This window comes from Fringilla coelebs, assembly GCF_963513975.1.
Source record: "Fringilla coelebs genome assembly, chromosome: 9".
NCBI lineage: Eukaryota > Metazoa > Chordata > Aves > Passeriformes > Fringillidae > Fringilla > Fringilla coelebs.
The window spans coordinates 14,665,928-14,679,316 of record NC_140067.1 but is presented as its reverse complement, the minus strand read 5'-3'; the positions used below and the strand labels follow the sequence as shown (position 1 = coordinate 14,679,316).

Below are 13,389 nucleotides of genomic sequence, written 5' to 3'. Positions count from 1 at the left end.
ATCTTTTCTATCAAGTGCTGAAAGAATAAAATGTCTTCAGGAGATGGTCTGTGGAGCTAGAAAGTGATAAAAAGACAGAAGAAGTTGCACAACAAAACGCGTGGCTCTTTGTTTTAGCTGCCTGTCCAAGCAGCTTGATTTCATCCTGTGTCAGCTGGTCACTATGTGAAAGCCAGCTGCTGAGCTTTTCTGGCCCTGTCACTAGCTCTACTCAGAGCAGAAAAGCCCTAATTGTTAGTGGAGGAGCAGAGAAATATGAGCAATTACAATTATTTGTATTAACGGGATTGATCTAAATTGCACTCGAGCTGTATCTACTTGTCAGACGTGTCAGTAAAATCCTGTGCAAGTTACCTGGTGTTCATGGTTAAAAGGAGTCCCCATACTGCTATAAAATTCTGGCTTCTGAAAGTGTCAGGAGAAAGATACATCACTGATCCAGCAGCCTGATCTCCATGGTAATATGAAGAAATATTTGATTTGTGAAGCAAACTGAAGCTTTCTGACACTTGCCTGGTGGAATTTCATGGAGTTTCTGCAAATTAAAATCAATTAACTTAGTTTAGGATGAAGTAAATTATCAAAGGGAAGTAACTACAGTTTTAGTAGTTCATGTTTAAATGAAGATAAAAGGTAAAATAGATGCATCTGCCGGAATTCTGTCAGTAAGATGCAATTTATGGTATTTTTACAACGGAAGAGAATATTCACAGGTCATCAGGAGGAGCAAAATCATGCACAGAGTCTGTAAGAGGAAGTGAAACAAAATAAGAGTAAATATTTGTTTAAAAGGCTTCTGTTATAAATAGAAGCAGCATCTTTCTTTTACATGAGAATTGTAGATCAAGAAAATGTTTTGAATTTAGAATGTGTTTAGGCACAGATGAGTCCCAAAGGGATAAATAGACATGAACTTCCTAGAAGTTCCAAGGTGGGTTACATGCAGAGAGCTGATTTGTCTGGACACACACTCCCAGTGGCTGTAGAATCAGCTGTGAGCTGTTACAGGCAGCTTCTGCTCCCCAACACACGAATCCTGCTCTGTGAGCTCAGATCCTACATGGGAAATGATCCCTGGGTGTTCCTGCAGGACATTTACTCCTTACATGTAAGGCTTATCATAAAATGCTTATGCTATGGTTCTCAATGTTACTAAGAAGGCTCCAGCCTTTAGTCTGCCATGCCTCAGTGACTGTTCTGTCCATGGGGAAGCAGTTGTTTTCAGTTAATTCCATACCAGACTGTAGGCTTTTCCACAAAGCAAACCAGACAGTCTAACAAACCTTAATTAAACAAAGTCTCAGCTAGTCAAGAGAAGAGCTTAGTTCAGATAATAATTTATTTTTGATCTAAAAGAAAGGACATCTGTGCTATTATTTGACTTGTTATTTCAGTGCAGCAGGGTTGGTACTGTAGGCCATCGTGGGACTTGGAGACCCTGTTGTATTCTGGAGGAAGGACAATGAAATACAGATCTTTATTCCAGTTGGAGGAATTGTGAAGAGACAAATCGAACACTCTACCATGTAATTTAATGTTAATTGAATAATGCATCCAAAATTTTGTTTAATGCCAGGGTCCAAGAGGACAACCAGGGGATGCTGGCCCTATTGGAGAAACAGGTTTTGAGGTGAGATTTTAATCACTTATGTAACAATTACAAGTACTCAAACAACTGACTAATCCTGGACAATATGTTTCTAAAAAATTTTTATAAACCTGCAGCTGACTTAAATATCGTGAACCAGCCAGAGACTTTTACTTAAAGCTGTTACCAAAGAATGTCTAAAATAAGTAGCTTGTTCTGTTGTAAGCACTGCCTTTGAGCATATAGTTATGATATTTGTCATAGAAGGTGAATGTTTAATTGAGCAAACAATTTTTGGAAGTACTGTTCTCCTTGCAGCTAGCAATAAAACACCATTAATCATATGTTCTTTCAATTTGTAGATAAAGGAAAGCAGCTGTAGAAAGCCTTCTTGCTCACTTCTACTTCTGTTTTGTGCTTTATTATTAAAATTTGATTGAGAGAAATGTGACAGAATGTATTAGCAGCATTTGTAATGAAGTACCTGAGGGATGAGCTCATTTAGAGCAGTAGGGATTCGGCTTATTCAAGGAAATGCTCTTCCTCAGTCACCCAAAATCCAGACTTCTGACTTAACTAAGAGAAGGTTTATATGTAAACTTTACAAAAACCAGTCTGATATCATCAACTCATTAAGGGCTGAGGTCTTCAAAAAGGGTTTAGTTCTCCAAAGGCTACTTGGCTCCACGCCTAAACAGAGCTGAAGTTGTCAGTCAGATTTGCAGAAGATGGATGCTTGCTCAGCAGTAATTTATGGTGAGAGGAGCAGGCTCAGGGGTACTGCTGAGTCTTCAATATGCTCCTGACCTACACTGTATTTCCTGAACTCCTTCTATACCCTTCTTTCTTTTCTGTTTGGCTCTAGAAAGAGCAAAGAACTGTGTTGTCTTGATTTGATTTTTCAGACCTTCATGGTTCCCAGTATCTCAGCCCATTCTCCTGCTTCAGTTTTGGGTGTATTGTTTAATTGTTGCAAAATTGTTACTAATGATCATGTAACAGTAGCTCTTGTACCATGCAGGGACCTCCTGGCCCTGAAGGAGAACCTGGTCTGCAGGGGGAACCAGGCACAAAGGTAAATGTTGAAATTATTCTCTCTTAAGATGTTTATATTTTCAAAATCTCATAAAAGCAAATCAGAGATATCTGATTCATTAGCCAAGTAGACAGTGATACAGGAAACTGACCAGTAAGAAATTCTGTTATTGTCATGATGACTCCATCAGCTGTAAACCATGTCATTGTTAAAAATATTGTCCTTTAAAATTGGATTATTTTCCTTGTGATATCCAGGGAGACATTGGACCTGCTGGGAAGGCGGGAGAACCAGGTGACCAAGGTCTGAGGGTAAGCTGTGGATGCAAATCCTCTTCCATATCAGACAAGTATGTTACGAATGAAGTGCAGGTTGAGAAATATTGATTTAACAGAAGAATTCAGTAAGAAGTTATTTTCTGATAGCCTCTTTTTTAAAAGAAAAAACAAAATCCAGTGTAGTATTGTAGTAAGGTAAAAAGAGTGTTGACTGGGGAAGGGTGGCTTGAGAGCTGCTCAGCAGAAAGGGACTTGGAGGTGCTGGTCATCAGCCCGTCTGAACATGAGCCAGCTGTGCCCAGGTGCCCAAGAAGGCCAGTGGCCCCTGGCCTGTGCCAGAAGCAGAGTGGCCAGCAGCAGGGCAGGGAATTTTTCCTGTACTTGGCACTGGTGAAGGAGCACCTTGAGCTTTGTGCCCAGTTCTGGGTCTCATTTCACAAGAGGACATTGAGGTGCTGGGGCACGTCCAGAGAAGGGCAATGGAGCTGCTGAGGCACAGATTTTGAGAAGCAGCAGAGGGAGCAGGGGTTGTTTAACCTGAGGAAAAGGAAGCTCCTTTCTCTCTGCAACTACCTGAAAGAAGGCTGCAGTGAGGTGGGGGTCAGTCTCTTCTGCCAGCCAGCAAAGGATTGAGTGGATGGCCTTAAGTTGTACCAAGAGAGTTTCAGATTGGAACCTTCAGATTACAAGTAAAATTTTCACTGAGAGTGGTTGGACATTGGAATAAGTTGCCGTGGGAGGTGTTGGAGTCACAGTCTCTTGAAGTGTTTGAGAGGCATCTGGGTGTGGCACTTGGGAATATGATTATGGTGGGGCTGATGGTTGGACTAGATGGTCTTGAAGCTTCCTTTCAACCTTGATGATTCTGTGATTATAATGCTGAAATATTTCTAATGGTAAGTGGCCCTACAGTAAACATACCAATATAGTAGTTATCCACATAAACATGGAAGTTTCAGGACAGAACTGGTATATTTTTGAGGTTACTGTAATTGCATGTTATATACTCTCAATCCAAACAAAATCTCAGTGCTGCTGCCTAAATCCCCAGGGTTATATCAGCATAATATTGCCTCATTTTTCTAATGCTGATGATCTTTTTTGTTTTCTTGCATTGGATATTCATGGGCTGTGACACTGAAGATAAATAAACTGTAACAGCAACTAAAAGTTGTCCAAAAGATAATAAACATGTACAAAACTAGCCAAGAAATACAGGCAATAACTTTGTTTTCAACTGTTTCTTTCTATAAGGGTGAACCAGGGCCTCCAGGAGAAGATGGCATTCAAGGAAAAGATGGCCCAAAGGTACCTTCAATTTCTGCAGCAGATGTGAAGTACTCTAATTGCTCTAAGGACCCAAATCTCCCTTTTATCCTAGGTCAGCCCCAGATCAACTGAGCCCAGTTGAGTGCACTTAGTTTTAGCCTAGGAGGTGCTGCAAAGTACAGGCTTTTCTGTACCTTTGGGGTACATATCTAGCTTGCAAAGGCTGCAAAGCTGAATGGCTTGACAAAGAAAAGCAAGCTTTACCTGAGTACAGCTCTTGTCTGTGGGGACTGAAGTGCTGGAGGAAGCAAGCCCAAGGCTGCTCTGCTCCCCACATTAGATCAGTGCTGTGCCAGGGACTGTGACAGGCGCCAGGATAGGGGGTGTCATAGAGTACAACCTCAGATATTTGGTGATGGATGAGGCAAAATGTGGCTGTAGGAGTGTAGGAATGGCATAGAAAGGGTTTTACTCTAACTTAGAGCCTGATCTGATTTTGACTGGTAAGGTTCACATCAGTTTCAGAGTGATTTTTTTCAAACTTAGAGATCCAGAATTCCCTTTTCTTATGAACAAGTAATTCTGTAGAAGCAGGCTGACTAAGGGATTTTTGGGGTTTTTTTAACTGTGTTTTAGGGAGACCCTGGAGACCAGGGACTTGTTGGAGAAGGTGGTGAAAAAGGAGAGATGGGATTACCAGGAATTGCTGGGCCCCCTGGTGAACCCGGCCTGATGGGAATTCCTGTAAGTGTTTTCTGGTTGAAATGGACTTCTTGCTTGTTTGCCTTTAGTAAACAAAGGTAATTTTTCTTTCTTCCTTTCTTTTGGATTTTCCTGGTTTTCTATGTAATTAGAGATGACTGTATTTAAATCAGCTTCCAGTGTGGTTCAGGATTGGCAGAGAGAAGAGACAAATGCTTTTCCTATCTTAAATATGGGACCTCTTGGCAAATAGAGATTCCTCACCATCTGTCATCCAGACACATGTACCACACAACCTGGAGCCTCTCACTTCAGATCTCTCCTCTCCAAACAATGTGGCATCAAACATACACAGATCAAATAGTAGACAAGCGTTAGAATTCACAGACCACATTGTCAGATCAGCTTGCCTATGTGTTCTGGCATCACTCCTGGCAACTAAACTCCATCCATGAAATTGTATGCAACTTCTTCACGAGAACAATTTTGGAGCACAGCTTCCAAAACAAGTATTGTAGCTTTAAATCAGACCAGCTTCCCTTACCAAAAATCATCATGCTCCCATCTGCAGTCCTCTGGCTCCTTCTGTGTAGCTCTTATGTGATGGTGGGGTCTGACAAAACATTGCTTTGAGTTCCAGCTGCTCATGGCTGGGAGCACTGTCCACTCTGTCCTCTAAGCATCAGTGCTGCATTCTGCTGTCTTTTGTCCTGGGTTCTTCACTGTTAACTACTTTTCTAGGAAATGAAAAAAGTGTTCTTTTGGTTGTTGGCACCCTTAGTGCGCTGCAGAACAAGTTTTGTTTCTTTGACTCTATTTTGAATTGGTACTTTTGGGGAACATTGGAAGTTTCATATGTTGAAATAGTTGTAAAACAGCTCAACACTGGCATAGCTACACTTTATGTAATTATACTTGTGTACAATAATCAACATCAGCAGTGCTTCTGTGCCTCAGAGAGACAGGCAGGTCTGGCAATTCGATTTTTGGGAGGATGTGGTTAGGGAGGGATTTTTCACGTTTTTGTTCTGCATGTTCCAAAAGCAGCTGTAGAGCTGCCTTCTTCTCCACTCGTCCTCCCTGGCATCTGGGAGTGTACACATCACAGTTTTGGTTTGACCTCATTCTAGGGATGCAGACAGATCATAATACCCTAGTCTAAACATGGAAATCATTTTCCTATAGCCCATTGTCTGAGTGTTTCATTGGAGGTGAGAGCAACATTACATTTTCCTTAAACAGTAACTTACAAAGCAACAAATAAGCTTCACAAATCTGTAAAGTAACATTTTCTGTGTGGACAAGATTTAATGGGTTTTTTTCTCCCTTATTTGCAGTGCATTTCCACTACTTTGATAAATGATCCCTGAAACTTGCCCACTTGTTTATGCTATAATTTGAGACAGCCCTACTAACTTGCTTGAAGACACAGTTAATGACATTTCTCCTCCCACCTCTCTGCTTTACCAAAGCCTACTTAGTTCTGCACTTTGGAGCAGAGCTTAAACATGTGTCCAGGCCTTTCTCAATCATTTCTTTTTCTCTCTCTAATAAATCTATAGGGCCCTGAAGGACCACCAGGAAATCCAGGTCAGAGGGGCCGATTAGGAAAGAAGGTAGTGTTTTTCATCTTCCCCAGTTCCCTTCCTTTAATCTGAAACTCAAATTTACATTACAGAATTCCATTGAACCAAAACTATCCCTGTTTTGTGTCATGCTTCAAGCCAATTTTTTACTTGTTAGCCATAGCAATTGTCATCATTCTGCAATCAATAACATTCAAGGTCTTAGGAAATTTAAACTTGTATCAAGATGTGGTTTTGCAACTCAGAACAGTTTCTGCTTTAAGCTTTGACTAAAAGAAAACAAAAACACAATGGGAAGGTTTAGCAGAGCCTCTTTTATACTGCAGAGTTCTGGGCTCAGACATTCTAATAACTACAGTAAATAACATACAGTAAATGTCATACCTATTAAATAATGCTGTTACACATTTTGATGAAGCATCAACTGCTTAAGTGTCAATCTCTTAGTATTTTTAATACAATAATACCAACAGGGAGAAAAGGGGCAGCTTGGCCCTCCAGGAGAAACTGGACCTGCTGGTGATTCTGGCCAACCTGGAAAAACTGGTCCTAAAGGTGCAAGAGGAACTCGAGGTCCCACGGTTAGTACAAACCCTTGTTACCTATAGAGCTCTTTCAGCATCAGAATGAGACCTGTTCACCTTTCCAGACAGAAACCTGGGGCATGGTCTGGAAGGAGCCACCTCAGGCTTTTGGTCATCTGACAGTTGTGGGAGTGGGATGGCAGAGCTTGCCATGGAACACTCCTGTCTCACTCTGCACATACCACCTCACTGCTGGGGGTGTTTATAAACCTTTCCAGTTTATAAACCTTTCCAGTTTATAAACCTTTCCAGTTCCAGGAGCAAAAATCAAGGGGTTTGCTATCACGTACCATCAGCCATGTTTTACCATCAGTTTTGTTTTAGCCATGGCTGAAACAAAGCACTTCAGATGAAGGCTACTGCTCCTACAAAATAGGAATCTGGTCCCAAGTTAACTGAATTAAGTCTATTCCATGAACTTTTAGCTCCTTTCATAGTAAGCTCCCCAGGTTTGCTCCATACTGTGTGACAGATGCGCAGCAGCATCCAGGCTCCACACTAGAGAGGCAAAATGCCTGTCTCAGTCCACTCCTGTGGCCACTGAATGCAGCAGTGTGAATGAAGCACAGAAGCAAAGTTTACTATCTAATGGCCAATATTTTCAAAAAAAGGAGTCAACTTTCTGAGGTGATGACCACTCCCTGCTTCCCTTGGCACTTATAAAGAGAATTCTTCCTCACCTCTCAAAGCTCAGATCTTTTTGATTTAATTATGCACAAAGACTATAAGGTTAGGACTCAAAACATTGACCATTTAAATGAAAAGCCCAGTACTCTTTAATAAATGAACAAGAAAGTTGTCCATGGTGTCAAATGTCAATATTTCAAGATTTTCCCAAGTGCTTACTTTGTATAGTAGGCATTGTTGTAGCACTCTAGAAAGGAGCTCGTTTCTCTCTCTCTGTCCGTTTAACAGGGACATCTAGGAGGAATGGGACCTGGAGGAGAGCCAGGAATTCCAGGTTATGGGGTACGTTTTTTACTGAATTCATGTCCATATACATCCCAAAGTAAGTCTGTGGTACTCTGATTTCAAATATCCTAGGAATCTGTATCTAGACTACACAAATATTTTCAGGACAGCCAGATACTCACGTATGTTTATGTGGTGTGTTTGCCTACTCAGAAATGTTAGCCTTAAGCAAGGTTGCCTGGTTTTTTGTTAGTTTGCTCACAGGGGGGTTTTACCACAAACTTTAAGCTGCTGTTTATCCAATGTATCTCACCCCCTCTGAATAAAGTTCCTCTAAACCTACTGCAGCTATTCATTGTAAAGAGAGTGCAGCAAACACCACCACCTCTGGGCATGTAGTTTCCATTTAAGCAACAGAAACTGATTGAATGAGGTTAGTTGAATGACACAAAGATATTGTGGCTTTCACTGAAAAATAGCTGTGAAAATCATCATAGATGGATGGTGTCACCCTCTCACAGAGCAGACTGTCCAGTCTCTTCTCCAAACAAAAACACCCAGCACTGGCCCTGACCTTGAAGCCAGACCCAGCCCAGCTCCTGTCCCTGCACTAAGCCCTACCAGAACATGCAGTTTCCCAAAATGCAAGAGCTTTTCCTGCACACAGTCCATTTTCTGCCATTGATTTTGTCATCATAACATGATTTAGAATAATTTTCAAGCAGAAAAAGAAATGTAGCAAGGAGCTAAAAGAAATTTTGGAATTAGCTATTTCTTTTATTATGTGTTTTAAAACAATTTGTGTTTGGTTTGCTTCTTTAGGGTCACCAGGGCCCTCCAGGGCCCTCAGGGCCCCCAGGCCCCAAAGGAGAAAAGGTAAGAACATGGGTTTTACTGATCTGTTTTGTGAAGTTATAAAGAGAGGAAATGTTACTGCAAACCCACTGTTTTCCACAGCAAGCAGCAAAAGGCACCATTTGCAGCATTTGTTAGTGTTGTCAAAGACTGGGAAAAGAAATGCAAAGTGAGGAGATGGGTCATTCAGAGCTGGAGCCCACAATTACACTGTTAAAATGTTTGAGGTTTTAAAGCACAAGGTACCCATTGTACAGAACACAGTCCATTGTGTCAGACAGCAGCACTGCCCTTAGCGAGCACTGCTGATAAAAATAATCAGTGCAGAACCAGCTAAATATTTACTTAACTCTGAGCCTGTGAGCACACCCACAGATCTGCCTGAAAGTCCAGCTAGGATGGACAAATGTCTGTGGTTAATATAAAATGTTAGGGACAGGATGTGGCCTCAGTGCTGCTATTTTAGTGTCAAATTTATTGTTTTTCTCTCAAGTCTCAAATCCTGAAAACAGATTTGTATGCTCTCTGAAACCCAAGAAGGCAGGTACATGGAGTCACTTCATGAAGATTGGATTGGAGCTGCCCTTGACACAGAGCTACAAACCTGGAGCAAATTTTGCAATAAATACTCTGAATAGGCATTTAGTGGCTGATGTTGTAAATAGGTTTTGATATGATTTAAGGAACAATAACTGAAAACTGATTTGTGGACAGCTAGGTGCTTAGGTTGCTGGGTCACTTCTGAAAAACCACTGTGGTGCACTGTAGAAGTCCTCAATCGTATTTAAATTGTGATTCTCTTTGCATTACTGTTGCTAGGTATCATCTGGAATAGATAATCTTTTGTTTATTAACTTGGATGTCAGTTATTTCATATTTAAATTTTAATCAACTCCAGGCTTGACATTGGAGTCCTCTGTACTCTTGTTTTTCTTTCTATTAAGTGTGTTTCTCAAAATAGTGGAAGAAATTTTCTTTTTTCCCCTTGTCAAATATCCTGTTTATCCTTTTTTTTCATTAAACAGAGGCATGATTACATGGATATTGTTCAGTTAATTGTTGTTTTTTTCTTATAGCTGCCTTTGAGAATAAAGCAAATATTTAGGGTTTTTTAGTTCTTAATGTCTTTGGGACATTTAGGGGAATGTTAAAATGGAGTTACCACACCCATGATATTAAACCATAAGCATCATATTCACTTTTAGCATCTATACAACATCTCTGCTTTTTATTAGCATTTGAATTTATGTGCATGGTACATGAACTTCCAAGTTAACATTTTTTAATCCTTCTCTTTGGTTTAGGGTTACCCAGGTGAAGACAATACAGTCCCTGGACTACCTGGGCCCATAGGTGAACCAGTAGGTCTTTCTTTCTCAAAAAAATTATATTAGTGCATCTCAGGACAAGAGCAAATGCATTTATTTCTGAAGCTTTATATCATTGTTTCAGGAATGGGTACTAAAATATAGAATAATGGTCCTTTAATGAGTCATCTCAGTCTGAAAATGCTGTTGTGTGCTCTTTCCTGCTTAAACATCTGTGCCCTCCATTTAATTACATAATGCCATTAGTCTGTGTTTACATCAGCCCGTTTTAGAAAAGAATTTTACCCTCTCTGTTTATCCTGAGTTATACTTAATTGCCTTACTAATCAAAAATACGAATTATTATCCCTGCAAACTAATCCAGCTCATTTTGTAACCATTTTTGTACTGAATTCATTTGTAGAGTGTATCTCAGCAGCATTCATGAACCTGTCAAAATTATTAGTACAAACTTCAACATTAAAGCAGATTGTGAGTACAGCAAGTCATTTCAGAAAAGAATCCAATTTTTAAAGGGCTGTCTAACAGAAGCCATAAGAGTGTTTTCCTTGCATGTCTTGAAACCAGAGTCACTTCATTTATCCATTCAGATTTTAAATCCATATATATATATTTATATATATATATATATATATATATAAAAGTATAAATCTGGAGAAGCTCCACTGAAGCTCCTGTTTTATTAAGCACCATGTAATATTTATCTTTTAGCTTCCAGTCTTCAGTTACAAAAAATTTTAGACTGTGTCTACTGTCTGACTGCAATGCACTCTCTTTAGGAAAAAATCATGTTTATTCCTTTAGCCAAGCTACCCTTTATGTTTGTATTCCTCAGTTCCCTCTCATGGATAATTTAAGAGAAATCCCAGCTTTCTGTCCATATTTCACTGCAGCATTATATTCAGTCCAGCTGTTTCATTTTGCTCCCTGGTTTGCTCTGCAGGGTCGAAGTGGTGAACGTGGAGACAGAGGAGAGCCTGGAGATGAGGGCTACAAGGTAATACCTCTTGGGTTTTAGTCTTGATTTGAGCATGGCATGCCCTGCAGAGATGGGGAGTAATGCAGCAGCAGTGCCACCTTCCCTCACAAGGGTGCAGAGATGCCTGTGCTGTTCCCTCACTGCCCTGCTGCACTCCTGGAACCTCTTGGAGCATCTTTCCTGTGGGGACATGGGAGCTGCAACTCCTCAGTGACCCTCGTGTGTATAAATACCTGATGGGAGGAAATTAAGATGAGCTCCACAGACTTGTCTCTGTAGTGTCCAGTGACAGGACAGGAGTCAAAGGGCAAAAGCTGAACACATGAAATTCCTTTTGAAATGGCTTTCTTTTTTACTGAGAGGATGACTGAGCACCAGAACAGACTGCCCAGAGAGGTTGTGGGGTCTCTAGCTGTGGGAATACTGGAAACTTGACTAGACATGGTCCTGGACAATCATTTCTAGCTGGCCTTGTTTGAGAAAGAGTCACTTTTAACATAAACAGTTCTGTGTTTCTGTCATACTGTATTAGTTAACATTTTTCTCTGAAATTTAAGCACTACTTATTTTAAATCTAATAATTAAAATTATTCATTAATTATATTCAGTCGTTCAACACATAAAAATTATTAATTATATTCAGTCTTTCAGCACATAAAAATTGGATGGGAACTCATGCTTATCACTGATGCAGTTCACTGAAATACAAGAGAGACAGTCCGTGGCACAGAATATCCAAGTTACACAGGAACACAGACAGACACAGTAATAAATGCATGAACCAAATCTATGCTTACAGAAGTGCAGACATGTTTAAACAATGTGTAATTCCCACTCACAGCGTGGAGTAGAAAATGTAAAGAATAAAAGCTCTGTAGAGTTTGATCTTGGAGGTCTGACCATACTTTTTCTAGGTTGTGTCAATGAATCTGGGTCCACCTGACACCTCCCAGGAGCTAAACTTTCCTTTACAAGGAAGTCTGCAGCTCACTGAGCATGGCAGCCTGAGCTCCTCTATTGCAATATGTCATATTTTCTCCTTCCCAGGGTCATATGGGTCTTCCAGGGCTTAGAGGACCTATTGGACAGCAAGGACCTCCAGTAAGTATTTCAAACAAGGCAGATTTCTCTATGGACTGTTGAAAATATCTTTTCATTTGCATTCAAATGATTCATTGCATTTATTTAATGTATGTTCTCTTCAAAGGGAGAGCCAGGTGAATTGGGAGAGCAAGGACTAAAAGGAGAAAGAGGTTCAGAAGTAAGTAGAAAAAAGTAAATCAAAACTGCACTGACTTGGAATTTGTAGGGTTTTGTTGTTCACTGGCTATTCTTGGAAAATTATTCCATAAGGCTAAAACTAAGTGTTTGGGTTTCCTTTTCATACCTGCAGGGACAAAAAAAAAATATAAAGTGGAAAATTGCATAATGATCTTGGTTAGTAAATAGGTGTTATTTGATAGGTAAGCAGTTTTATTTTGGAGTGATATCAATCATTATGAGAAGCTCTTTTGAAAACGTTTGAGTGATATTTAATTATCCCCTAAAGTGGAGTTTCTTGTGTTAAAGTAGCTCTGGAGGCCAACTGGGATTTTGCTTCTCAGATCTGTAAATGAAGCCTCCTGGTACTGCACAGCACTGAGTTTTCAGAGATCTGGGAATAAGGAATTTGCTACGGAATACTAGAGCAATAATGACAGAGCAAGTCACGACAAAGATCAAAGACAAAATCTTTCTCTTTAGAAATATTAGCTCATCTTGGTGGTGTGTTGAAAATTGCCAAAAGTGTTTATGTTCTTCCATGGACTGAATGTCATTGGCTTTTGAGATTTCAAAAGCTTTAGGCTAAAAGATTTCTTAAAATACCAATTACCATTGCAATTTAAATGAGATATTTTGTCTGAGAAGTTCCATGAAGCAACTCTATGAGAGTTTCAAAATTTTGTAGGTAACTCCAGGAATCTGTAGTAGACTGGAACTGACTGAAGCAACAGAAAGGAAATGTGATGTGGAGACATTGTGAGCTGTGAACTCAGATCTATTGCTTTTACAAACTACTCACATCCCGGGACAAAATCAGTAGTTCCTCTTGAAGAAATGTTTTCTTTGTCTTGCAAATGCCCCTCAGATCAATTCAGCCATTTACAAATGTGGAACCAATATCCAGCATGGAGCTGCCCATAAGAAATTAAAGATTTCCACAGAAGTGTTAGTGGTGAGAGCAGTGACAGAGTCTTAACTGGGGTGCCATTCCTGGTGCTGCTATAGCAAG

At 40.1% G+C, this 13,389-nt stretch overlaps 1 protein-coding gene across 1 annotated transcript in view; it reads left to right on the top strand.

The window, feature by feature from the left end:
* COL24A1 (collagen type XXIV alpha 1 chain) overlaps positions 1 to 13,389 on the top strand; it is a gene marked incomplete at its 3' end in the record, with an annotated part of 117,400 nt that overhangs the window by 85,855 nt on the left and 18,156 nt on the right. The window contains exons 33-45 of the mRNA XM_084211809.1: positions 1,577 to 1,630; positions 2,610 to 2,663; positions 2,882 to 2,935; positions 4,157 to 4,210; positions 4,808 to 4,915; positions 6,436 to 6,489; positions 6,933 to 7,040; positions 7,959 to 8,012; positions 8,778 to 8,831; positions 10,115 to 10,171; positions 11,082 to 11,135; positions 12,165 to 12,218; positions 12,325 to 12,378. Of these exons, the coding sequence (XP_084067935.1) occupies positions 1,577 to 1,630; positions 2,610 to 2,663; positions 2,882 to 2,935; positions 4,157 to 4,210; positions 4,808 to 4,915; positions 6,436 to 6,489; positions 6,933 to 7,040; positions 7,959 to 8,012; positions 8,778 to 8,831; positions 10,115 to 10,171; positions 11,082 to 11,135; positions 12,165 to 12,218; positions 12,325 to 12,378 (813 nt within the window). The remainder of the gene's footprint in view (positions 1 to 1,576; positions 1,631 to 2,609; positions 2,664 to 2,881; positions 2,936 to 4,156; positions 4,211 to 4,807; positions 4,916 to 6,435; positions 6,490 to 6,932; positions 7,041 to 7,958; positions 8,013 to 8,777; positions 8,832 to 10,114; positions 10,172 to 11,081; positions 11,136 to 12,164; positions 12,219 to 12,324; positions 12,379 to 13,389) is intronic.